General features: G+C 40.9%; 1 protein-coding gene across 1 annotated transcript; it reads left to right on the top strand.

Moving 5' to 3' along the window:
• Window positions 1-9,106: 9,106 nt before the first annotated feature.
• ASNS (asparagine synthetase (glutamine-hydrolyzing)) lies at window positions 9,107-25,811 on the top strand. The gene is made up of 12 exons (XM_080578571.1): window positions 9,107-9,352; window positions 10,754-11,021; window positions 13,601-13,838; window positions 15,668-15,853; window positions 16,159-16,260; window positions 18,410-18,537; window positions 19,373-19,499; window positions 20,908-21,014; window positions 21,599-21,699; window positions 23,584-23,665; window positions 23,925-24,080; window positions 25,495-25,811. The coding sequence occupies exons 2-12, from the start codon at window positions 10,773-10,775 to the stop codon at window positions 25,702-25,704; spliced, it is 1,686 nt and encodes a 561-aa protein (XP_080434697.1). The 5' UTR covers window positions 9,107-9,352; window positions 10,754-10,772; the 3' UTR covers window positions 25,705-25,811.
• The last annotated feature ends 496 nt before the right edge of the window (window positions 25,812-26,307 follow it).

The raw sequence follows: 26,307 nt of genomic DNA, 5'->3' as shown, positions 1-26,307 counted from the left end.
CATACTCCTATGGATAGCTGGTTTGCTTTCTCAACAATTTATTCAATTATGAATGGTCTTATCTTGACTTTATCTTGACTTCATTTACAACATTACTTTTATGAATAATCATCAAATACCATGAAAAAATATATTAATGAGTAATTTCCATTGCTTTTAACTGAAAGCTGCTTCTGTGTTCTCCATTCTCACTCATTTTTGGTCAAAGAGATGACAAGATTAAATGTTATATTTTATTTGCTGTATAGTATTTATTAAAAAAAATCCCATTATCTTGGCCTTTCAGACTGAGGGAGACTGTTCTCTAAAGAGCCTATTCTGTGTCAGCTTGCGAACCCACAAACTGTAGCTGAAAGCACACTGGCCTAGATGAAGTACAATTCATGCCTACACTAACTGCTAGAGCAAAACAAAGGCCTTTAGGAAAGCAAGCAGAGTTTCAACTTACCACCACTCCTTTGCCCTCTTGGGAAGGGACACACTAGTTTGGTGCAAGGTCTTTCCTTTGGGTGTCTTGGGACAATTAGAAACATATACAAAGCTGTAAAACTAATTTATTTGCTGTCATCTATTTGAGAAAAGGGGATTTAAATATAACAAAGAAGAGGGTTCTCTGTGCTGACGTGTGTCACCCCACTTTCCCTTTACTCATAAGAACACCAGCCGCCTCACAGTCTGACCACCTATTATGGTAAGGAACTTCACTCCCTGCATTGCTTGCACAAACAACAATGGAACTGCCATGCGATAATACACACCACTGATCTGAAAAGTTAGAAGTACTGTCTGCATTTAAACTACGTACAAACTCTGCATTGCTATTCATGTGAATTAGATCTGCTTGCAACAAATAATTGACTTAAAACAATCCACTGTGAATTTATAGATTAGTGTTCGGTGCGTGCCAAAAACTTAAATGGTACACCTCGAGTGGCAGAATAAAAAATAAATCACTGGATCTTGCTGAACATGTGTTATTTAAAGAGCACTTTAAGAGAGTGTGAAGTGAAGGAATTTTGTTCATTACCAAAATTAAAGAATGTGAAATGTCTTTGTATTTTTATTAGAAATATTGGACAAAATGCAATATGAGATTGTCCTGGAAATTCTGCAAGAAGAGCACATCCCACAGTGTTTCTGTCCAGCTTACACACCTGCCCCAAAGAGCACTTAAAAATGCTTTGGCTACACACATATTTCTAAGTAAGACAGAGCTAGGGACCATTATTTGGCATAATTATGTTATGATTTTTCAGTTCAAACTAAGTTGAGGGCTGTTGTGCAGCCCACCAGAATGATATTTTTGTATCACAAAACTGAGAAAGCAGTGCACAGTTTCCATACTGGGGAATGTGGAGGGAAGGCATGCAGGGGTACCGAAGGGTCATGAAGTCTGCTGGATTTCCCTGGCAGACTGCACTGTGGACGGGGGGAAACCTCGGTCCTGCCCATAGCACTCGTTAGAACTAGCTCTTGGTGGGTGTTATTCTGTAAACCATGCCCAGGGATTTTCTCAAGGAATGCTGCTTGGCATGGGCATAAATCACACTGACAAGTGTGGTAATAATTACTCAGCCTACTGTACTAAAATGTACTTGCTGGCCCTGCTTTATTTATAGAAATAGCATTGAAAAAATGATTTAAGCACCTAAGAAAAATGTACCTCTTTTTATTCTTACTGATATATTTCTATACAGATAACTAAATTTCCATTTATTCTACAGCTACAAGCAATTTAGGAGGTAGCCAGGGCAAGAGCAAATACTTTCTCTGTCAAAGCCTACGAAAATGACACATCAAAGGTCCCAACCAAAAGAAGTACCTTTCAGAATGGCTTGAAGAGTAGCCAACACTTGTGGATACGTTCTTTTGTTTGCCTATCTTGGACTTGTTTCTGGCAAAAGCAAAATGGTTTAATGGATCGTTGTGAGCTAAAATGAAATTCGAGCATCAATATTGTATATTTGTATTTCTGTGAAAGTCAATAGAAAATTTTAGTTGGCTCTTATTTCCTTATTTTACTTTGAAAAAAAAAAAAGAACACAAAAAGCTTAATAAAAATGTCGGAATTAATATTGGAAATTAACCTTTTAAATTAGTAGAAATATCCACATTGTTATCTGACATCTATGACGAGAAATGAGGTATTGTTCAGTACAAATCAGCACACAGAACAAAGTTTTCTCCTACTTTCCAATCCTTCAATTGTTCAGTTCTTTTAATCCTTTAGAACTGTTACTGCATTTTGAGTTTCATTAGAATTGGTTTTCATCTCTTTAGGTTTTCATCTCTTTTTGGTTTTCTTCTCTTTTTCTAGTTAGAAAATTATTTTTCTTCTCTTTTACCTTCTTTTTATATGTAAGGAAACAAAGCTATTTTTACAAAGTCTGTTGTTAGAGTTTCTAGCTAGGGAAGAATAAGGAGGAGAGCCATTCCATTTTACTGTTTATATAATAGAAATAGCAGCAATAAAAGTTTACTCCTCTACAGAATTCAGAATTAATTCCTAGGAAAAAAAGCAGACTAAATAGCTATAATAAAGAAGCAAGGCAATCATCTAAAGGGTTCAATACTGTTTGATTTAACGGGTTAGTAAAAAGGCGCTATACACTGGCTGTGCAGCAAGCTATATTTTAGTATGTACTTTGGTGAGAAAACTGGAACTTTTTTTTAAAGAAAATAATTGGCTCAGTGTATGTGCTGTTGCAGTTGTTTATTTTCCACACTGCAAAGTGTTACATTTGCCAGTCTAATTATTTCATTGCAGCTCTTTGTTGTATTTGTTCTCCACCCATATTTGATAGCTGCAAACGCTAAGTGAGACGATTTCTCATTTTGAGGCAATAGCTCTACCTAGTGATGGGAAAGAGCAGCGGCATTCATACGTTTTAGAATAGTTTCTCAGTCCTTTACCAAAGACTATTTTACTTTCTTTGAAAAAATTATCCACATGCAGTATTCAATAACTGTCATTCTTCCTCTCTTGTTGTTCTTAATTGTATTTAGGAGGGCACATATGTGCATCCAAGCATATTTCATGGGACACTGTTGCTGATGTCTTCCAAATACATCACAAAATGAAACACAATGCTTTAAAAGACTAAAGCAGTACTAACGATGTGTGTGAAAATGACTTTGTTAGAATCAAGTCTAGTTATTCCAAATGAAAATTACATTCCTATGTGTTTAAGACTCTGTTATGTACGTTCAAGCATGGATTTTGCTATAACAACTCTACATCAGCTAGCCACGTCTCTTACAGTGGAATTTAGCTCTGCTCTAGATTAAAAGGATCTTGTTTGTATTAAAACATCTACTGAATTGGGCAAAATATCACAATGGGTCAATCACAATGAAGAAGTGAACTGAAGATTGTAATTTTTAGTTAATCCTGCCACGTTGACTATATCTGTTAGTTTAAATGCTAATTCAGCTGACACTTAGTCTTTCTTACTGTATGAAAAAGAACCAGAATTTAAATTAGTTCTACCAGTATGCCTAAAAACTCTAGAGAATTATTCCTCTTTATGTTATATTATTAGCATCAGACAAGTAATTTTTCTGTCTCGTTTTACAAGTGGTTAAAAAAGCATATGTAATAGTTCTTTGGTTTGGGGGTTTGTTCACCTCCCCGCAGGGAAGAGGGCATAAATTACACTGGATTTCTTCTCATTAGCCAAGACCACTATTCAGTTAAAGTCAGCAATGTTTCATTCCTCTGTGGTCCTGGGCCTGCTTACAAAAGAGCCATTGGTATGCCATATGCCATGCCTGCAATGGGCGCTGTATGGCCAACAGCTCTTTCAACAACCTTTTCTTGTATGTGCTAAGACACATGGGGGATAATGGAAGGACTTGGGACGTTAAAAAAAAGGATGATGCAGTAGCGCAAAATGCTAAGGCTTTTGTGTAGGCGGTAACAAATCACCTTACTTTGTTTTTTCTCTCACTGCTGCACTAGACATGCCTTTCTAGTGCTTTACTGAAGACCTGAATGCCCGGCTCTAGAAAAGATATTCTTTTAACACTTCGGTGCTGTGACCTCTCAACTCTGAGGTCAGAGCAAGCCTTATTTGTTTTGAAGCTTAACATAATTAAGTAGAAAGAAAAGAAAAAGGATTAAATAAGAGAGACGACAGCAATAGGAACTCCCAGGGGGAGAGACGACTACTTTTTATACCAAGAGAGGATTTTGTCTGGAGGAGAGACAAATAGTCTGCATGTCCTTTAAATGTCTCCAAAGGATAAAAAAAAAAAAAAGAACACAGTGGAATAAAAGAAAAATAGATATATTCAAAATTATAGGAATAAACAGCTCCGCTATAGGTCAATAAGTCAATAAGGCCTTTAGTCAATAGGTCAATAAGGCCTTTAAAAGCTGTAAGCTCAAAGCTCTCTGACATGCGGTGCAATCCTACTGGGTAAAAGGTAGACTAAGGCTCATACAAATGTGAGCCTATCTTACTTTGAGCTACAGACCTGCAAACAGCTTTTGAATTTGATAATTTCTGTTTGCACTTTTTTTCCCCGCTCAAATGGGAGTATTAAAACATGGTGCTGCCTGAGATCTTGAGTGCAATCTCTCAAACTTTCACCTGGTTAGCTCATCATGTTACTAGTCCCCTGGGGAAGAAAAACCAAGATAGGAAAAGGGCTTTGCTCTCTGCATACGCATACCCCTGACACATAGCTGTATGTTTTGGATGGCAGGCATATTACCAGAACACCTAGCATTGCAAATATTTCCTGGTAAGTGTACATATATCCAACTGCATGTCTTTATATTTGTAAAGATAGCCAGAGTATACATTATCTTTGCCAATCCATGCAGCTGGGGAGGAGAAACTGATCTCCAGCTTCCACTGGGTCCTGCCCACCACTAATCTCTCCCAGTGTATAATGGGCTGCCAAAGCTATCATGGTGCAAGGGCGTTTCTGTGTGGTTCCAGAAGCAGTCTTCTGTCTTCAAGTACAGTCCCTAGCCTAGAAAATATACCAGCCTGCTGCCAGAACGAGCATTTGCTGTTTGCCACTTGATTCTCCCTGCCCCCAAAGTGGCATTATATTCTTGTTACAGTGTGCTTTCAGGAAGAGAAGACGGAAGCACATGAAGTGTAGCACAGTCTTTAACACCAAAGTAATTTGTGGATGCTAGCAAACACAAATCCTGGTAGCATATCCCGTTCAGTTGGGCCTATGATGATATGTGGCAAAGTGCTGTGCAGCAAATACATCAAGGAAAAACTTCAAGCTGGCAAATGCAGGACTCTTGGTGATCAGCGACGAGTTTACGTCATGAACATCCAGTCACTAAGAGTTGAAAAAAGGATAGCTTGAGGCATCTGGAATCCAGAAACCGCCTATTCCCATGACTGCATTACTACACCAGTTAGGACTGGAGACAGAAAAAAAAATGCTACTGTAATTCAGGATATGTTCAAGGCTAAATGGAGAGTAGTTGGCTCAAGATGAAAATGGATACATGATGCAAAGGAAATCATAAGGGTGTGGACAAGACACATATCCATCACCTCCCCACCACCAAAAGCTCCCATTTTTTAAAAATAGAAAATGTTTCAGAATTACCCTTATCACCCCTCAAATTTTTGGTGATGAAGTGTGTTTAACAATCCATATCTATGCAGACGTTCAGACAGGGTGCAGAATGCCCGTGTTCCCCAGCTATTCACTACCAGTTGCCATGCAGAGGGGCGGTACAAGGGCCGAGCTGAGGCAGATCACTAGATGTTTTGCAGTCTTGCCCTCCCTAATGACCTGGCCTGTAAATCCACTCATTGTGACCTTCGTTGTCAACATAGGGCCTTCAATTCCTGTCCGAGAAACTCTGGAGTATGTGCATTTGATGCTGACGTAAAAGGGAAAGGATTTCTGTAGCGTTCTGGCTATTGTCTTCTACTTAAGATCTTGTTTTCTTGAACAAAAACTCTTTCTCTTTTCTCTTGGTGAGAGCACAGGACGCAAGGAGAGAGCTGGGAGAGCCATGATCACAAAACCAGCTGAAACTTGTTCTCATGCAAAAAGCCAGAAGTCATGAGGGACACCTTCAGAAGGCTACTCTCTGCAAAACCTCCAGGTACTACAGTGATCGCTTTGAAACCAAAAGACCTTCATTGCATGTCTCTTTTAATCACAGCCTCTGACTTTTCCGCTGTCCCCTCGGTTCTACCTGCCCTACAAACAGATTTCATGGATCTCACAGAACTCACACATTTCCAGTCTTCCAGGCATGCTGGTGGCAACGCATCTGATGGATGAAGAAAAAGTATTAATCTTTAGGGAATAAACTGAGGAGCACAGACTTCAGTGACGAGCAGTGCTCAACTACTGACCACCTCAGTGCAACAGTTAACATTGCTGCAACAGTTCAATGACATACAGCCTTCCAAAAACTGAGTGTGAAAGCAAGCCAGCTGACCAAGAGGAAACAGTGGACTTCAGTGTTATTCGTAAGTCAGTGCTCACTAATTACTGCTTGCAAATCGTCAAAGTCCTAGGGTCAGGATGTTGAAAGAGAGCAGATGCAAATTCTCTGAGGGTAGTAGTATGTTAGCCAGGCACAGAAAGTGTGAGTTTGTTGAAGGGCAGGGTCGGAAATGAAGGCAGATGGCATTTACTCATACTTGTCCATTCCAAAGGACATCTTTGCCCCCCTTAGTTTCTCTACAAATTGTCCACAAATATCCAGCGACTCCCACTAATGCCTTTCTGTGGCTTGCTCCTCTGCTTCTACATTATACTTACTTACCTGGTCTCTTCCACCTTGTAAATACTCAATTACCTGTTGCCTCCAGTGTAAGCTCTTTGCCGTTCATTTCAGGTGTCCCATACCTCCAACAAAGTCATTTTGTCAGCTACAATACAACTGTGCCCTTCATTGCCTGATATCACCCATGAACACCAGAAGTCTTAAGATTAAAAAAAAATAAAGAACAGAAGCACTTCTAGTTCCTTCACGAATAAGTAAGACATAAGCTACCATTTTAACGTTAATGACTGTATTACTCACCCCTCTTCATCATTATTTGTGAGTCATCACCCATGGTGCAACACTTTTAAAAGTTCTTTCTAGACTTATGACTAGGGAGATGACTCATTTTTGAGGTACTAGGACCCAGCCACTGCTCTAAGACAGAGTCACATTAAGCCTAAGAAGAGTAGGGGACACAGGAGGAAAAAAATGACCTGGCTCTTCCCTAACTATATGTTCCTGCATACTCTAGTGGGTGGTCCTGGAACGCCGCACTGGGAGGGTGCCAAAAAGTCAACAAAACCTTCCTCTTCTACTAGTGACAGCCAGACTTTTCTCTGGCCTTTCTCTGAGTAGCCGGAGGAGAGATTCTGGACATTGGGACATGTAGAACCTTGACCAAAAGTCAATCTAAGCCTGGCAATTATCAGAATAATAAGGAATACAGATCTGAGTCTGCTTGCAAAGAGTCTGGTTTACAAGGACGGCTGTGATCCTGGCATACAGAAACGGGAAAGCTGGAATACTTCCACAAGTTGCTTTAAGGAAATAGTGGAGAAGACAACGCTATGGAGAAACTAACTACACGTGACAGTGTCTGCAGGAGGGGGAAAACTGAGAGGAAAGATGACTGAGGAATGGAGCTGGGAGACTCTGGGGCATAATTACATGCGGTGCTGTATATAGACACGATAAAAACAAAGACTGGACACTGAAGTACAACACTTAATGTAAATAGACAGTAAAGGGCTACTTGGCAATAGTAGAGAAAAGGCTAGAAAACGACAGAGACATATCAGTTATCACCTGTGCTATTGTAGCTAGAGAACAGTAAAACTGCCAATGTCTGAAAATAGACTTTGTCTGGTATTTCTCCCATTAGTCCTATATTTAACACCATAAACTTCGTTAAAATGGAAGATAAAACATGCAAGACATACTAAAATGCAGCAGTTACCTCCAGTTTTTACAAGAGGGTAGTAAAAGGGAGGCGAAATATGTGGCTGTTATCCAGTGTGCCCCAGGGATGCAGACATTAGTGATGACTTAGGCAGTTTCACTGACCGTGCTTGCCCAGCCTTTCTGGGTGACTTCCTGCAATTTGCTTCTCACCACTCTCCTTCACTTTCTCCATGAAAGGATCTGCGTTTTCCCAAATGCTTTTGCATTTACTATTGTAAAGCACTGCATGAGATCCAGTTATGAACCAGGAATTGCCCATAAAATAAAAACATCCCGACAACACCCTAAACCTAAGCAGACCCTTCCAAAAATCTTTTCTGTGCGTCTTTGTGGGTAGAAAAGAAGCAAAAGAAAAAAACGCCGTTCTGCGAGTGGTGTCTCGATGTGCCATTGCTCTCACTCTGCTTGTCCAGGCTGCGCAAAGCCTCTGCGAACTGCACACCTGGCACCGCAGCTGCCCAGAGTCTCAGCACTGTTTGGTTCAGGTGTAGGTGAAGCAGTGCTCAGTGGAAGCTTCCATATGTGCATGACCAGCTCAGGAGCCTACTTATGCATGCAATACTTTAACACGCTTTTCTTTCTAAAAAAATATAACTTTAAAGGGTTCTTAAAGGTCCTTTTAAAATTCTACGCACAGACGCCCTGACTGCTGAGTCTCCATAACCTGACGAATTTTATGCACTGCACTGCAGTTTTAAACCAAGTCCACTAAAGCAAGCCATGAAACCGCAGTGCATGTAAATGACAACTAATGGCACTCCTGAAGCGTGTGTGGCGAATAAAGGCTCCTATTTAGCACTTCACTTTCTGGTCTTCCGAGCCGAATTTAATTCACTTTAGCGCTCTCAAAGGCGAAAAGGCAAAACTGCCCGTTAATGAAGTTCAGGCAGCCACCAAAACGCCTTTACCCATGGCATCTTTTATTCAAGACCGAGTTTCCCCCAGCAAACTCCTCAGTGAACGCTTCTGAAGGCATCAGCTCTGTAAGCGCTCCCTCTTCCGAGGGAAATACAGCGGCTTTAGGGCAACCACGCGGGGGTCTCCGACGGCTGCACACCGCCCTTATCGACCTAAGGGCCCCGGTACCGCCTGGAGGGACGTGTCTTAACGCAGAAGAAGGCAAAAAGCCGGATGCCGAGGCCGGAGGCTCAGTTCCGAGCAGCGGATGCCGGAGGGAGGCCGCGCCCTGCCGGCTCCGGGGGCGGCCGGGGCCCACGAGGGCCGCTCGGCAGGAGGGAGGGAGCCGCATGATGAAACCTGGCGGCGGATTTCAGCAGCAGCGGCGGCGGCAGCAGGCGGCGGGGGAGGAGCCCGGCCGCCGGCTCTGGCTGCCTGGCACGGCGCAGAGCCGCCTCTTCCTCCCCACGCCGCAGCGAGGACGGCGGCTCTCCCCGGCGCACGGTAAGCGCCCGGGCGGCGGCTGCTGGCCGGCCGGGCACCGGCGGCGCCGCTGCTGCCCCGCATCGCGGCTCGGCAGCGAGGGGCGCCGGGGGCCGCTGCAGCCGGCCGGGGAAGGAAGGGGCGGCCGCGGCCCGCTGCCGCGTGGTGCCCGGGGAGCTGGGCGTGCTCGGCGGGGTGGCACGGGCACAGCCGCGGGGGCCGGGCTGCCGGGATTCGGGGGGGAGCCCGGGGGAAAGCGGCTGGCGCGTCGGCTGGGGAGCGGTGCCCAGCGAACCGAGCGGGGCAGGAGGGGCAGGAGGGATTTGTGTCCCTCGTGGTGTCTGCTCTTAGCTGCCCCGAGTCACCCGGCGGGGCCGGAGGCACCCTCTGATGGCGCCAAGGGACTGAACTTTCCCCTCTCCCGTTATTAAACCAGTGCCTCTCGCAGGCTGTGGGCATCCTGCCCTGCGGCTGGCTCTGCGGGCCATCGTCCCCTGCCTGGCATCGTCCCCTGCCTGCCATCGTCCCCTGCCTGCCATCGTCCCCTGCCTGCCATCGTCCCCTGCCTGCCATCGTCCCCTGCCATCTCCCCGTGCGCAACCAGGTGGGACCCAGTGTGTTGTGTGGCCAAATGTCAGCCCCTGCCCAGCTGCAGGGGAGAAGGGGCTGGGGAGGGGGTCCCAAGCCCCCGGGGGAGCGCCCGGTGGGTCCCAACCCCGGGGGAAGCACTTGGCGTATCCCAGGGCCCAGGGGAGCGCTTGGGGCGTCCCAAGCCCCAGGGGAGCGCGTGGGGCCTTCAGCTGTGGTTTGGCTTCTGCAGCTGGTGTAAAGGCTGGGTCTGTGCCTGTTCTGTTGGCTCGGAGTATGGAAAGAGTTGTTGCCCAGGTAGTGTAACAGGGTAAACAGCTTCTACCTAAGTGCGAGGAGAAGTGCTTGGACTTGTTTCATTCCTGACCACGGAGTTACTTACCTTCGTGCCTTGGTACACTGCAGTAAAGGGAGAACGGCTCTCTTCTGAAAGGAGTGAAGGGAGCTGTTGGTGTGATGTTACTTCAGCGAGTCATACCCAGTGCCCAGAAGTAAATTGTTCTGTTTATGCTCTGTGAAAAAAAAAAGAAAAAACATAACCTGAAAGTAGGTTTAAAATGAATTTCTTGAACTGGACAAAGATTGCTTATCATACTGTGGGAAACTATTTTACCTTATGTTAATAAAGTCTGCTACGTTCTTCATCGGTTCTCTTTACAGTCCAACAATCGATAGCCTACTTTTGGTACCTGTGTTTGGATCTCTGCTTTCTAGGTGTCATCTATTGCATATAGGTCAGATTGATGGTTGGACTTGATCTTGGAGGTGTTTTCCAACTTAGATGACGCTGTGATGCTGTTTTTTTTTTTAATTGAACACATTCTTCGTTTTTAGGTAACTCAACAGCTTCACAATGTGTGGTATCTGGGCCCTGTTTGGAAGCGATGAGTGCCTTTCTGTCCAGTGTCTAAGTGCCATGAAGATCGCACACAGAGGTCCCGATGCATTTCGTTTCGAGAACGTCAATGGATTCACCAACTGTTGTTTTGGTTTCCATCGCCTCGCGGTTGTTGATCAGCTGTATGGCATGCAGCCTATCCGGGTGAAGAAGTTCCCATATCTGTGGCTGTGTTACAATGGAGAAATATACAATTTCAAACAGGTAAGTGTTGTAGGGATCGTACAGTATTTTCTTTTTTATTTCAAAACTGGTAGGTATTCAGAAATTGTTTAAAACATGGTGGACTAAAATATCAGAAAAAAAAAGCTATCAGATGAAGGAAGAAAAAAGGAGGAAAAATTTCTGGGTAAGCTGTCAATCTGTGGTGGCTTAGATTGCGACAGTCTTTAATACTGAAAAATTCCTTTTTAATTGACAAGAAAGGAAATAGTATTTGCATCTATAGGTTTGAACTTAAAACAAAGGTTCATTCTTCATTAATCCTTCAGGAGGGAAATTCCAAGCCCCCTTTCTCTCCCACCTTCCTCTTCATAATGCAAATGATTTTAGAGTGTCTTGCACATCAGTTATTTTGGGTCCTTCTCCAGTCTGTCAGGTATTTCGTTTTTACTTCTGCATTTCAATCTAGATGGGACATGTCAGTTATTAACTTAAAGCAGGAATGCTTATGTGTTTCTGTAACAACAGCAAGCACTAGGGAGAAGTTTCCTGTAGGCCACCAAAGGCCTTAGGTGTCTGCAGCTTAAGGCAGAAGCTTTGTGGGGTTTTTTGAGAGTCACCTAAACAAGTCTCTAGGGCACAAAACAAGCTGCAACTCTGTCCTGTGTCAGAATATCCCTGATAGGTGTGATGTTGCTGCTGAGCATTGTGTGCCTCTCTCCCAGTGCTGAGATGTCCACACTGCCTGTGTTGCTCATAAAGGGAAGTGATTTAATTAATCTGAATTCAGCGTGTAGTGCGGCTTGCGGTTTTTGACTGATCCTGAATCATGCTGAAACTAAATGCCTAAAATGGATCGTAAATTGAGCATGGTAGTATCAGAAATCTACAAATAATCTGAGGTGTCACTGCTTCTAATACAATGCATTTTTGAAGTCAGGTTACTCCCAATGGTGTCATTGGGAATTTGACTGAAAAGAAAGGAGATTGTTACTATTATTTAATTTTGTAAGTATCTGGCTCTACAACTGTCTCAAAGGAAGTTGTAGCGGAGTATGGGTTGGTCTCTTCTCCCAAGCAATAGGACAAGAGAAAATGGCCTCAAGTTGTACCAGGGGAGGTTTAGCTTGGATATTAGGAAAAAATTCTTCACTGAAAGGGTTGTGAGGCGTTGGAACAGGATGCCCAGGGAAGTGGTAGAGTCACCATCCCCGGAGGTATTCAAAAGATAGATGTAGATGTGGTGCTTAGGGACATGGCTTAGTGGTAGACTTGGCAGTGCTAGGTTAACAGTGGGACTTGATGATCTTGGAGGTCTTTTCCAACCTAAGTGGTTCTATGATTATATGTATGGCAGGGCAAAGTGTATGTGAAATGTATTGTGTCAGCAGGCTATGGTATTTGCTGTGTTTTGCATTGTGTTTTTTTTTCTGCTGCTGAAAGGAGTAGGAATCACTCCCTGTTATGTTACACACGGAAACCTGTGTAGGGTAGGAAGGGGAATTTAATTATATAAAACTTGGATCACCATCAGCAGGAGTTTGTTCAGTTTTCACTACCTTGGTTAGGTGCCTTCTTTCTTCATAAATAAACTTTTCTTTCAGGCTTTCAACTGCAAATAAACATCTGAAACCTACCTAGGAAAGAATCATTGGAGAAACAGCCATCTTGTTCAGGGCAGTGGCTTAGTTATCTTAGTACTGAATCAATTTGAACCAACTCTGTTCCATGAATAGCAATTGAAACCAAAGAACATAAGCTAAAATGCAAAATCATTGGTTATGTGGGGTTTCTTCATTTATTTATTTATTTTAGCGTTTTATTGATGCTGTCACCCCCATCTTCACTCCAGGTGTCTGGAAGATCTTGAAGGGCCTTTAAAAGTAACACCACAAGAACACAAAATATATAGTTGGTCTGACTTAGCCTGACAGCTAATTTCCTCCTCCCCAACTTCAACTACACAAAGTGAAAAGGTTAGTTTGAAGAATGGAGGAAGATTATGCAGAAGGAAATACTCTGTGCATAAAAAAAACACTGAAGAGTTGAGTAACAACACAAATAAAACATAGTTTGTTTCTGAGGTACTTTACTCTGCAGAGATGTTACCTGTGTCAACGTGTTGGAGGGCAGAGAGCCTTAAGTAAATGTTGCTATCTCTATTATCTGACAAGAAAGTGGTACTGAGAGATTTGAGACTACAAGAAATGCTGTTGTCCTTTGTTTCTGATCCTATTTTGAGTTGGATTTTTAGGACCAGTGCTTGCCTCCTCGTGCCATTTGTCTGTGGAGATGGGGAGGCTAAACCAGCGTTGTGTGTTTGCAGTTTTACATTCCCAGATATAGATGCTTCTCTGAAAACTTGCTATGATGCACATTGCTTAAGGCTACAGAGTCAATTACATTGGGTGAGAGATGATCTTGGATAGTAATTTGAACACAAAAGTCTAATTTCCTTCACTGGCAGAAATGTTTATGTAGCTTTGAACTGTATTTTACAAAAAAAAAAACACAGCTTTGTTGTCATCTTAAACAATTACATTAGTGTGTTGCTTTTTTTTTCCAGTTAATAAGCAATGTTTGCCAATGCTATTTGTGTTTTTCTTTTTACATTTTCTTAGTTGCAGAAGCAGTTTGGATTTGAATATCAAACACTGGTGGATGGTGAGGTTATCCTTCATCTTTACAACAAAGGAGGAATAGAACAAACGGCATCCATGCTGGATGGTGTATTTGCTTTCATCCTTCTGGACACAGCAAACAGAAAAGTGTTTCTGGCGAGAGATACCTATGGAGTCAGACCACTGTTTAAGGTGCTGACTGATGATGGATTTTTGGGTGTCTGTTCTGAGGCAAAAGGTAAAAATAGTTGTGTTTAGTGCCTAAATAAACTTAGGTGTTGTTATTGGAGACAACTTCTTTGTCAGGCTCTCCTAAGTGTGAAGAGAAAGTGAACTGTAAGTTCAGTAATAAATGAATTATATTTAGTAGTATAAAATCTATGCATTGGTAAAACAAAAAGCTACAGAGAGTAACCTTTGAAGACATTTAATTATCATTAATATCCCTTAAATAACTTGCAGATTGAGCCTAAGATGTCTTAAGTTAACCCAAAGTTGAATATAGTCTATAGAATTAGGCTAGATTTATGCTACAATAAATGATACAAGTATTTGTTCCTGGTATTCTGGGGCGAACTGGGAAATAATGCCATAAGAACTGCTAATTTGTAAAAGCCAAGAATTTTAAAATCCTACTGAAATTTCCTGCATCCTTGGATAATTTTTTACTGATGCTTGTGTTATTTGATGAACTTCTTTTCCCTTTGAGATGATACCTTTACTGTTCTTTTTTTTTTAACATAATTCTCTCCAGTCTCCATAAATAATGCCAAAAGTGATTTTTTTTGCCTAAAATGCACTCTGACTAAAATGGACTTTCATGATTGTTCCATATCACTTTATTATCAGACTCTGAAGTAAGTTGACTCCTCTACTAGTAGTGCTAAGTGGTACCACAGCTGTACCATCTGTGGCTCTTGGAGAGGAAGAAAGGAAGTGAATATTTTAGGAGCTGTATCCTATCACACTCACTGTGGATTGCCAGTCTGTATCTAACAGTAACTTAGGAACTTTTCTGTAGAATTCTTCAAGTAGCATCTGGGTGACCAACAGGTGCAAAACATCCTCTTTCATAAGAGGAGTGGACATAAGTTTTGGCCACAAGTCTGATTCTTGACTTCTGTTAAGCAACAGTGTAGATGAGTCTGAAATTGATGAGTTATGAAATCAGTAAATCAATGTCAATTAAGCAATCACTTCAGGGATAAAAAATTATTACAACCCCCTCGTTAGCTTGACTACACTTAATTTTTAACATAAAATCAGTTATTAACTCTTTTGAATTGTCATAAGCATCTTAGATCTTGACCTGGACATCATGTATTCAGTCAGAGAAATGCTCACAGGAGTGAAGTGCTTCTTATCAATTAGTAGAATCTGACTTCCTTCGTATGCTGTCAGCCTCAGCTTGAAATGGCTCAGATCTGGGTGTGCAACCTGCCAGAAGCAGAATCATGCTCCATAGTGGCAAGCTGGGCGTACCACTTCCTGGATGAGAGGTCTCTAATCTCTAGGTATTTTACAAAAAGGAGAGGTGGTGTTTTGTCACCATGCTCTCTAAAGGAGAGGTTATGCCTGTCTCTCTTCAAAAGACTAACCGTTTAGAGACTTAAGGTGTTCTTGTCTCTAAATGCTACAAGAGATGAAATTTCAGGCCTCTACGTGTCGTAACTCTTTTTTTTCCACTGATTGCAGCAGTAGCTTATCATCCAATTCTGGATTGTATACATCTTACTGTCCTGGATGTAGGGGCCTAACAATTTATTCTGATCTCTAAGTACCTGAAAGCGAAGTGTTGTGTTTACTGCTGCGCCAACATTGCTCTCTCCAGCCATGCTGCATCTGAGGAACCTAAGGACACTGCATTTTCCCTCTACCTTCCCATAAACCAGGGCAGACTCAGACTCAGAATGATATTTTTATAACAAATTTAAGATCTGGAGAAAATATTTGTATACAGTTTTAGTAGTGGGGTTGTTGAGTGAGGTATGCCTTAGCCAATCTAGGTTAAAAACTCTCTAACTCTTTTTGTAACTTTTTTTGTTGTTGTTCCTGTTTTATCTATAGGACTTATCAACTTAAAGCATTCAGCATCCTTATTTCCTAAAGTGGAACCATTTCTTCCGGGACATTATGAAGTGCTGGATTTGAAGCCCTCTGGCAAGGTTGCATCAGTGGAATTAGTAAAGTTTCATAGCTATAAAGATGAACCACTCCATGCTGCTTGTGATACAGTGGAAAATCTACCTTCAGGTAGTACAGCAAAACATTTGCCTGTTAATTCTGATTAAAAACTGGGGAAAAATCATAATCTTTGAATATGAAGCTTGAACTGATTGTTTTTTAAAATTTGCCATTTGAAAAAAATGAAAGAACCTTTATAACGTAGCAAGTTGAGAATCATTTTTGAAGATAGTTACATACCAAGATATATGAACTTGCATGCCCTTATTATCAAAGGAGATTCAGACAAATATATATTTTTTTCCTAATCACATAATGCCGCCAAGTTTAAGCAGCACCGTTAATGTTTTTTGGTTTTGTTTTTTCCTGGACAGGCTTTGATCTTGAAACAGTAAAAAGTAACATCCGTATTCTGTTTGAAAATGCTGTTAGAAAGCGTTTGATGGCTCACAGAAGAATTGGTTGTCTTTTGTCAGGTAAGTGGCAAGAATTCCAGTGATTCTGTCTTTTCTCTCTTCCACGCATCATCTACCAGTTAAAAGAAAGTAAACTGACTGTTCTGCTATGAGGTACCTGATCTGAATCTTCATTTGCTTTCTTGGTTACAGAGAACTTGGTGGTTTGTGACAAAAAATTTTCCAGATTACAGATATCTTGAAAGTCTTACGCTTTTAAAGTTTAGAGCTGGGATGTTGTCTTGTAGAGACAATGACCATTTTTAACGAAGAAGAAACAAAGGTAGTAGTCATATTGAAAAGTCACCAAATGTACTCTTAAACTTGGAAGGTTTACGCTTAGGCTGATGTCTAAAAAAGTTCACTTTGCTCTGAATGAGCTTAGAGAAAGGCATATTTCAGATAGAACTTAGTTTCTCCTGTTTGCTTGTCACCTCCTGTGCTTTAGCTTCCATCCCAAACTGCCCTTGATTTACCAAATGGCAGCGGAGCATCTGGACCATAATTATTTAGTACGCTCTTTTTCAGGTGAGGTAATAGCTTGTGGCTCAAGAACTTGTTCTCTGACTTAGTTGATCAATGTTGTGATTTGGTGGCTCAGTCTTGCAGAGGTAAGGCTTTGTAGCCATGAGACTGACATCTTATTCACTGTGTTTTTGTAGCACTTTGTACTTGTAGCTAGAGTTCTGGTATGCTATTCATTCACGCACTGAGCATCAATAATTGCATCGTTTATCACATACTCTATTAAGTGTGCATCTGAATGAGAGAGAACTAAACAGGAAATACTGTTGGAGTATTTCCTTACCGTGGCATCATAAAAAGTAGGAGGGAGGTAAATGAAACAGAGAGACATGCAGAGCTGGGACTTCCCAGCCTCAGTAAAAAAGCCTGTTTCAAAAACAAATTTCAGAAATAAAATCAGAGGACGGTCAGCTCCTCAGATCCACATGCACACTCTGTATCTGTGGTAAACCTAATGTCCTGGGCTGATATAATAACAGAGTATCTCCATGCTTCACAGTTTTGAGTATGCTTGGAGCATCACAGTTAGAGAAATGCTTGTACTTCCAATCACAAAGGGAGTTCCTCAAGTTCACAGTGGAAACTCAGGTGTTCATTTCCCCAATTTTCACATCCCAAGCACTTGGTTTGATTTCTACACTGTCCTTATTTCTTCGGACTTTGCATGTCTTTTTCTAGAGAAAGTTTTTGTCAGGGAAGTGTTCCTACAAAGGGAATCAGGGTGGGAAGAGATGTGAATGCTCTCAGCTGAAAAAACGTGTGCAGAGTGTAGGAAGCAGAGAAGAGGATTTTGCCTTCTGCTTGTTAGAACTGCAGGCAGGTGTGGGAGAAGAGGTACTGTGCTTTGATCAGTATTTCAGAGAGGGAGCAACAAGCAGAAGTGGTCAAGAAGTAATAGGGCTAGCTATTCAAAATAAAATGGAGGAGTCGTAAGGGTATATCTGGGCTCCTTGTGTGCCTCTTGGTGTTTTACAGTGTGTTTGTCTTCCATACTGTTCAAATCCTTCCCTGTCTTCCTTTGGGAAAGAAGATGAGGAGAAAAAAAAATATCGCTAGTGAACCTTTTCATTTTGATGTTGTTACAAAGGTTAATTTCACTAAAAAAATCAGACATGCTTTTGAAAAATGATTGGGGAAGAGTGGAATCCTTTCACTAAATGTTCTGTTGTAGGTCAAACAAAATATTTTGCTTGACTTTTACTTAATTCTGTTCAAGCAACAAATCAAAAATAAATAGTTCTAGTATTACAGTATCAAATGTGTAGGTAAGAAGAGGATGGAGAGCAGTTTTGGAATGAAGAGTAAGCCCAATTGTAGCAGAGTTGAGAAGGGACATCTCTAGTGATACAATGACTTCAGAGTACTTTCTGTCTTAATGCAGGATTTCCATTGATGCTTTTTACATTAAAAGTACTGGTAACTTACTGAAGATGTTCCAATAAAGTCATATGATTATCTTGTTAAGCAGAGGTAAACTGTTACAAGAACTACCTTAGATTCACGTTGCTTAAAAATGAAACCCATTCATAAGATTCAACTATCTAGAGTTGGTTCCCTTAAAGGGAAACAAAAAACAGTCAAACACCTAACCAAGAAATGTGGTTTATCAGGGTGTTTTTTTTGTTTGCTTGTGTTTTTTTTAAAGGGGGCTTAGATTCCAGTTTGGTTGCAGCCATTCTTCTGAAACTGATGAAAGAAATGAACATCAATTATCCATTACAAACCTTTGCAATTGGAATGGAAAACAGCCCTGATTTACTGGCTGCCAGAAAGGTACAGTACATGTGGCTCATGTGGCTTCCACTTTGTTCACAGTTGCTGAATGTTAAACAATGTAAAATAATGGTACTAACTTCACGATGTGGTATTGATTGTAATGCTGATTATTATTCATTTATTGCTATGATGTAAATCAATTTGCAGTAAATCATTTAGTACAACATTTGCTGCTTAGTTAAATCTTAAGAAAGAGATAACTTAAGTCTTAGCCGTTTTCTCTTCCTTTTGGAAGACTTTTTTTTTTTTTGTGATTATTAGTGCATTATTAGTGTCCAACAGGACAGTCCTTCAGAGTCGTCCCAATTCTGCCTCTAGGTTTTAGAGTCTATCACCATGCTATTGCTCCTACGCTACGACATTTGTATATATGTTAAATATTGCAATTTAATTGCCATTTTATTGAATTTAGAGCCTTGTACAAACTGTAGGATATCCATTGGAAAGGATAACTGTGGGATATACTTTAGGTATCCAGCCTGTTAAGGCTTTTGAGCTGCTTTTTCTTTTCAGAGCAAATTTCAAAGTATTTAGATCCTCTGCAGATTCTGTTAGGCGTTGGACAAGCAGCTGGATGTTCTGTTGTAGTCATGATTGAACATTGTGTAATTAGGGAGACTGTGTTCCCTTTGGCGAATGTACCACTGCAAGTCAGAGTGATTGCTCCAGTGTCGCCTTTTACTGGCCTTATGTCATCTTATTCTCAGTATGGCAGAAGGAAGCTAGCTGATGCTTCCGGTGTGCATATAAAATGGGTGTGTAAAACACAAAGTGTGTTTTAAAAAATGCTTTAATTGAAATGCAATACATTATTATAACCTTTTACAAACAGGTGGCAGCGCATATAGGCAGTGAACATCATGAAGTAATATTTAATTCTGAAGAGGGAATTCAGGCAATCGAGGAGGTTATCTTCTCCTTGGAAACCTACGACATAACAACAGTAAGAGCGTCAATCGGTAAGATTTTTAGTAGCAATTTTTGCTTTATGTTGCTTGAATAAATTTTATGCAAAACCTTGTAGTCATCTACTAGATCCTTTAGCTGTTGCAGAACTTGGGAACTGAGACTCCCAAGTTCTGCTCCCCAGTCTTGTCTGTGACCTCACAATGAGACAAAATGAGTTGTTAGTTTCAAAGTCACTGACTGTGTAAACATTGTCAAGAGCTGTTCCTGAAGCTTTGGGATGAAAAAGAAACATGATTTAAAAAAAAAAAAAATCTACAGGTCTTGGTTTTCTATTCTGATAAATATGAACCTTGGAGGAAGGGAAAAAATTTGCAGGCTGTCTGAGGCATAACCTGTATTTGAGGCTCAGTGTCTGGGTCACTGAATATTATGATAGCAAAACAGTTATGGTTACCCCATTTCTTGAATAATTTTAATATTAAAGTGAAGTATTTCTTGTGACCCTCTAGTAATACATATACACTCAAGTCAGGTAGACTTCTTCTAATGTACATTTGATTTTTGAGAAATGACAGCAGTCACCAGCAGGTCCTTAAAAAGGGTTGCCAACATGATAAGAATGAAAAACTCTTATCTAATGTGGCCTTCTGTGTAATGCCAGTTACAGCATTTTACTCAGTTACTCGTGTCAGTGTAAAGCATTGTAAACAAGCTAATACACCAAACAGGCAAGACAGTTTTGAGAACTGTATGGGATAAGAAGCTAGAATTGCTATGTGAAATACTGAAAATGTTTGTTTAAGAATGAAGGCAACTTTTCATCTGCCATTCTTCTTTCTTTGCGATTCTTGCTTAGTATGAAATACAGCGAAATAAATCCTTTTCAATAGGTCTCTAATACTTCTGTTATAAAAGTTTATTGTTTAGAAAGATGTAATGAGGGGAAGACATAATTCTGGTTAATAAACACTTCTTTTTTTTAAAAAAAAAAAAAAAAAGAAAAAAAGGATAAAATGGCCTCATCTAGTTCAATCCATAGTGGTAGAGAGCTAAGCAGCAACATTTGCTGGTATTTTTGTTCTCCAAAACCAGAAAGTTTGTTCAAGACTGTGCTGGAATTAATCTTGTGCTTAATTTCTAATTGAGACAGAACAACTCTGGTATGTGTTCCTATGGGAATCCTCCAGCATTCCCAGGGTCACGAACACACACAAACGCATGCGCCTTTCTGATATTTTGAGGGCCAAGTATAAGTACACAGATCTATTTGCAGCACTTGGTTTGCTTGGCTAGTGATGGCTTTGAATAACAATGAGATGTTATGTTAGTGTATTGAAGCTGTTTGCTACAGAGGAATACATTGTTGGAGAAAAACTTCCAAAATGCTAAATTAAATCTGTACTAACTGTATATAACATATGTATAGCTCTATTTTAATAACTTTCTCCTTCTTTTAAGGTATGTATCTTGTCTCCAAGTACATACGCAAGAAAACAGACAGTGTGGTCATCTTTTCAGGAGAAGGCTCAGATGAGCTGACACAAGGATATATATATTTCCATAAGGTAAATACGTTTTCTGTTCAACAGGCCCTTGAACTTGTTCTCCCCTTGAACAGAAAACTTCTACTGAGATTTTAAGGTGTGAAGTTTGAGAGTTGGTACAGCTGTGTGTTTATTGAGACGTTCTCCTGAGGTGGCATAAAATCCAAGGGATTTGATTTAATCACTTCAAAAATAACTTTTAAACTTCAGACTTGCTGAAACTATTTCTTGTGTGTATTCTTTGCTAGTTCTGAAATCATGTTGATCCTAAATAATCTCCTGAAAACCTGAAAATGAAGATAATCAAAATTATAACTTCTATATAGACAATGATGTTTTTGCAAAGGCAGGTAAAGAACGTATACCTTGTATTGTGCTTGAAGAGAGATTATTTATATAAGTAGGTAGTAGGGAATCCCAGTGTGCAAGTTGCATATATTTTTGCTTGCTGTCAAAGATTAGCTTGGCATGTTTAAATTCTCACTAAGGTATGTCACAGGTCTGTACGCGGTGATCACTGCAACACAAATGCAGGACAGCAAGTAATAGTTCCCTTGCTGCAGCTGTATTAGATCTGCGTGCTACATACATGTGTCTGGTTACAGGCGCCGTCTCCCGAAGAAGCTGCAGAAGAGAGTGAGAGGCTTCTGAAGGAGCTTTACCTGTTCGATGTACTTCGTGCGGACAGAACTACTGCAGCACACGGGTAAAGTGTAGTCTCTCGGATGATGACGAAATGTGATTTAAGAGCCGAAGTGGATCATAGAATCACAGAATGGTTTGGGTTGGAAAGGACCTTAAAGATCACCCAGCTCCAACCCCCTGCCATGGGCAGGGACACCTCCCACCAGACCAGGTTGCCCAAAGCCCCATCCAGCCTGGCCTTGAACACAGCCAGGGATGGGGCATCCACAGCTTCTCTGGGCAACCTGTTCTACTGCCTCAGCACCCTCAGAGTCAAGAATTTCTTCCGAATATCTAACCTAAAACCTACCCTCTTTTAGTTTAAAGCCACTCCCCCTTGTCCTATTACTCCACTCCCTGACACAGAGTCTGTCCCCAGCTTTCCTGTAGGTCCCCTTTAGGTACTGGAAGGCCACTACAAAGCCTCTCCAGAGCCTTCTCTTTTTGGGGCTGAACAACCCCAACTCCCTCAGCCTGTCTTCATAGGAGAGGTGCTCCAGCCTCTGAGTGTCCTTGTGGCCCTCCTCTGGACTTGGTCTTATAGGTCCATGTCCTTCCTGTGCTGGGGGCCCCAGAGCAGAACGCAGGGCTCCAGGTGGGGTCTCACGAGAACAGAACAGAGGGGGAGAATCCCCTCCCTCGCCCTGCTGGCCACGCTGCTTTTGATGCGGCCCAGGATACAGTTGGCTTTCTGGTCTGCAAGTGCACATTGCCAGCTCATACTTATTTTTTGTCCACCCATACCCCCAGGTCATTCTCCTCAGGGCTGCTCTCTATCCAGTCATCACCCACTCTATATTGATGCTTGGGATTGCCCTGGCCCAGATGCAGGAGCTTGAGCTTGACCTTGTTGAACTTCATGAAGTTTGCACAGGCCCACCTCTCCACCCTGTCAAAAAAGTTAGGATCCTTTAAGAACTTCTTTTTTAGGAAAAGTTCATCCACCACTGAGGAAATTGTAACATCTAATTGTTGCTGTTTGAATTACTAAATGATTCAGAATATTGTGACACAGGATGACTTTATTCCTAGTGTCTAGGTCTTAACTACTCTAGGAAGAACATCAGTCTTCAGAGTGGTAGTAGCAAATTGGATGCAGCCTGTACTCTGCTTCAGCTCTGCGTCTAGTATAAAATCTCCATTTGACTTTGAGGCTAGCTAGCTTAATGTCTCTGGAGGGAAAATACTGAGAGGGGTTCTTCCTACCAAAGGCAGAGTTACTGTAATTTTATTTGTTGCCTCCATTACTCTAATTTCATTTATTGCTTTCAGTGTTTTTAAAAGCCATGTTATGTATAAGAGAATGTAAGTAAGAAGACTTTGTATTCGTATATCTGCTACTGATATAGGAGAGAACTTGGTGTGCAAATACTGCAGGATCAGTAGGCAGTAGCTTAATAACCATACAGGCTCCTTTTAATTGTTTTTTTTTTAAATACAAACAAATGCAGATTGTAGAAATGACTGGGAATCTTTGCTTGGTTCTGTGACGTCTTTACAAATGCTGATGCAAATCCCAGTCAGAACTTGCAGGTTCTTGGTAGTTCTCTGGGGACAACAGCATTGTTCAGCGTGGGTTTTGTATTTATTTTTTGCATGAAACCACAGATGTTGCAAATCCTGTAGGACTGTCGTCTGGAAATCATTGTACTAGAAGCCGTCCAGCAGATGGCATCATAAATCATCTGAGATCTGTAATTAATCCATTCAGACAATAAATTTAACTTTCCAGATCGATTAATTAAATGAGCTAGTCATGAATATGCAAGTGAAATGTCTTTCATGTAAAAGCAGCTAACCTTGTGTTTATGTGAAAGACAAAGAAAGCTTATGCGTTAGGGAATTTATAAGTGGATGATGTGTTGGGTTAACTCAGTGTCATTTCTGTTTTTTTTCCACTGTTTAGTCTTGAACTGAGAGTCCCATTTTTGGATCATCGTTTTACTTCTTACTATTTATCTCTACCAGCAGAAATGCGAACCCCAAAGGTATGTAAAACTAGGGTTGGACCCAAATGTAGAACACATATCCATTAATTTTTAAGCATGACTAAATAGCTGAATTCAGTGTTTGAGACCAAAGCCAAGCATGCTCTTAAATGTTTTGCTGGATTGTTGGACTCCTGGGAACCCTTTTCTGAGCAGACGTTCTGAAAGGAACCCATTTCTTAGTCAAGTATTTAAATCATTGTACTGCAGTTCTGCATTGTACTGATGCTCATGGCATTGTTTGTTGTTCTGCAAACAGAATGGAATCGAAAAATACCTTTTAAGACAGTCCTTTGAAGACTCCAACTTACTTCCCAAAGAAATACTCTGGAGACCCAAAGAAGCTTTCAGTGATGGTATAACATCAGTAAAGAAATCCTGGTTTTCTATTCTTCAGGACTATATTGATCAACAGGTAGCGTACCACCTTTTTGTTTGTTTGTTTGTTTTCACATTTAAGTCTATTGAGATATTGCTGCCAAGGAGAGGCAGGTCATATGCTTAGCTGGGAGAATAAATCTGGGTATGACAGTAACTTGAGTTTTGTGGTGGAGGAGCAAGATAAATTTTAATCAACAGTCTGCCAGCTACCGGTGTTGCTTAAAGGCATTTGAAACTGTAGGTACAAAGTAATGCTAGAGCCTGACAGAAATGACTGTGTAAGGAAATGAGCATCATGTAAGTATCTGGGTTGCAAATTAGATCGTGTGTTGGCAAACACAATTTCTGGGCTAAATTTCTGAAGCAGCTGCTTCAGTTGAAGACACTTGCATGAACTTATTCTGTAGCTGAATAGTAGTATAACGACTTTATAATGTCCTTCCTTGTTTATTTCATTTGCTTTTTCCAAGATAATGCCTAGCTAAGTCCTTTTGCTTTTTAATGCATCTCTTTGTGTTGCTATCCACGGAATTTATTATTAATATCCACTGAATATTTACAGCATTTTTGCATTGGACAAAGCATAATCTCTAGTGTACAGAGGCAGTTTGATCATTGAGAGGAGGGATTAAGAACTCATTTTACACTGCAGCTCTGTTACACAGAAATATGTGTAGTAGGGCCTATGGATGGGTATTTGTCTGTCCTGCCATCAACTGCTTGTATCCCACTTTCCTTCTCTAATATATCCACAGACAAGAAAGTAGATGGGTCACGCAGCAGGGTTGTGCTGCCCCTACTGAGCCTGTACAATTGCAGTAGGGGCAAATTTCTTTCATGGCTGTGGGGAGTTAGATAGCATGTTGGCAGGGAAAGCTGCTTTAGAAATTACTTAAACTGGTACAATTTTTCATCTTTCCTTTCTTAGCCAGCTTACAGCTGCAGGTGTCTTTTGCCTCTGCATCCCAGGTCTTTTGTTGCTAAGAGCCTGGTTATACAAGCAGTCAACAGCTCTGTCTGAGCTGAAAAAAAACAGGAAAGCACTTACATGGCAAAAGACTGCTCTAAGTTGTGCCAGTTGATTGACAATGAAGAGAAGGATAGAAAAGAAGGTTATTGGGGATTTTTTGAGCTAACTAACAAAGGTGATTCTAACCCAACATAAATTACATGTAATCACATGTAATACACAGAGAAATATTAACAGCACTGGAAATACAGTTATATGGTCTATATATAGTCCATAAAGATCAAAGGAGCCTATGACAAAATGCACCTGTGAGAAACCTATGCCTCTAAAATAGATCTATTTATATATATATATATATATATATAAAACTTATAGGCATTCAGTGGTGAATCCTTGCATGACTCTAATTTGCAGCAAATTGGCTTGTATAAGTTAGAAATGTATTTGCAGCTTGATTTGAACTTTGCTGTTTTTGTAGGTTGATGACCTTCTGCTTGAAAAGGCAGCGGAGAAATACCCTTTTAATCCTCCTAAAACAAAAGAAAGTTATTATTACCGCCAGATCTTTGAGAAGCACTACCCAGGACGAAGCAGCTGGCTGCCCCACTACTGGATGCCAAGATGGGTTAAAACTGCTGATCCTTCTGCTCGCACATTGAAACATTACAAGTCAGCTGCCCAAGAATAGGCTGTTGAAGTAATCCCCCAAACAGAAGTACTGCAAGCAATTCGCATACACTCCACTTTAAAAATAAAATAAAAATTATAATAAAAAAAGATATATGCAAACCTAAATCTTAAATGGTCTTTAAGATGCGTTTTGACAATGCTACTGGAAATGAGAGCTTTCTGTGGTTAGTATACTATTATAAAATTCACCCTGCTGTACCCAAATTTGGGGATTTATGGGAAAATACTTTATGGACAAGGAACTACCTTATTCAGCAGCACTGTTCCTTATGCGGTGGCCTCAATTGTATTAATTTGCCTTGCAGTCATTTAATATATTTTAATGTGAACTCTGATTTTAGGACTTGAATTAGGCAAAGTGATGCAAACTGGTGAAGGTCCTTTGAGCACATGGCAAGTTCACCCTAGCTGTTTAGTGATTTGTATATCTGGCTGTGGGATTTGGATAGGCTGTATCTATATTGTTCTGTTCTGGATGTCTTTGTAATAATTCCCAAGAACCTTGGCCTAGTGTTCAAAAGACACACGTAGCTATGCAGAGGTGCTAACTAGAATTTATAATGGTGGTGCTGGTACTTAATGAAATTAAAGGGAATCTTAC

The sequence above is a fragment of the Anser brachyrhynchus genome, assembly GCF_964034855.1.
Source record: "Anser brachyrhynchus genome assembly, chromosome: 2".
NCBI classification, from domain to species: Eukaryota; Metazoa; Chordata; class Aves; order Anseriformes; family Anatidae; genus Anser; species Anser brachyrhynchus.
Note: the sequence above shows the minus strand (reverse complement) of the source record. Positions and strands in the feature narration are given on the sequence as shown.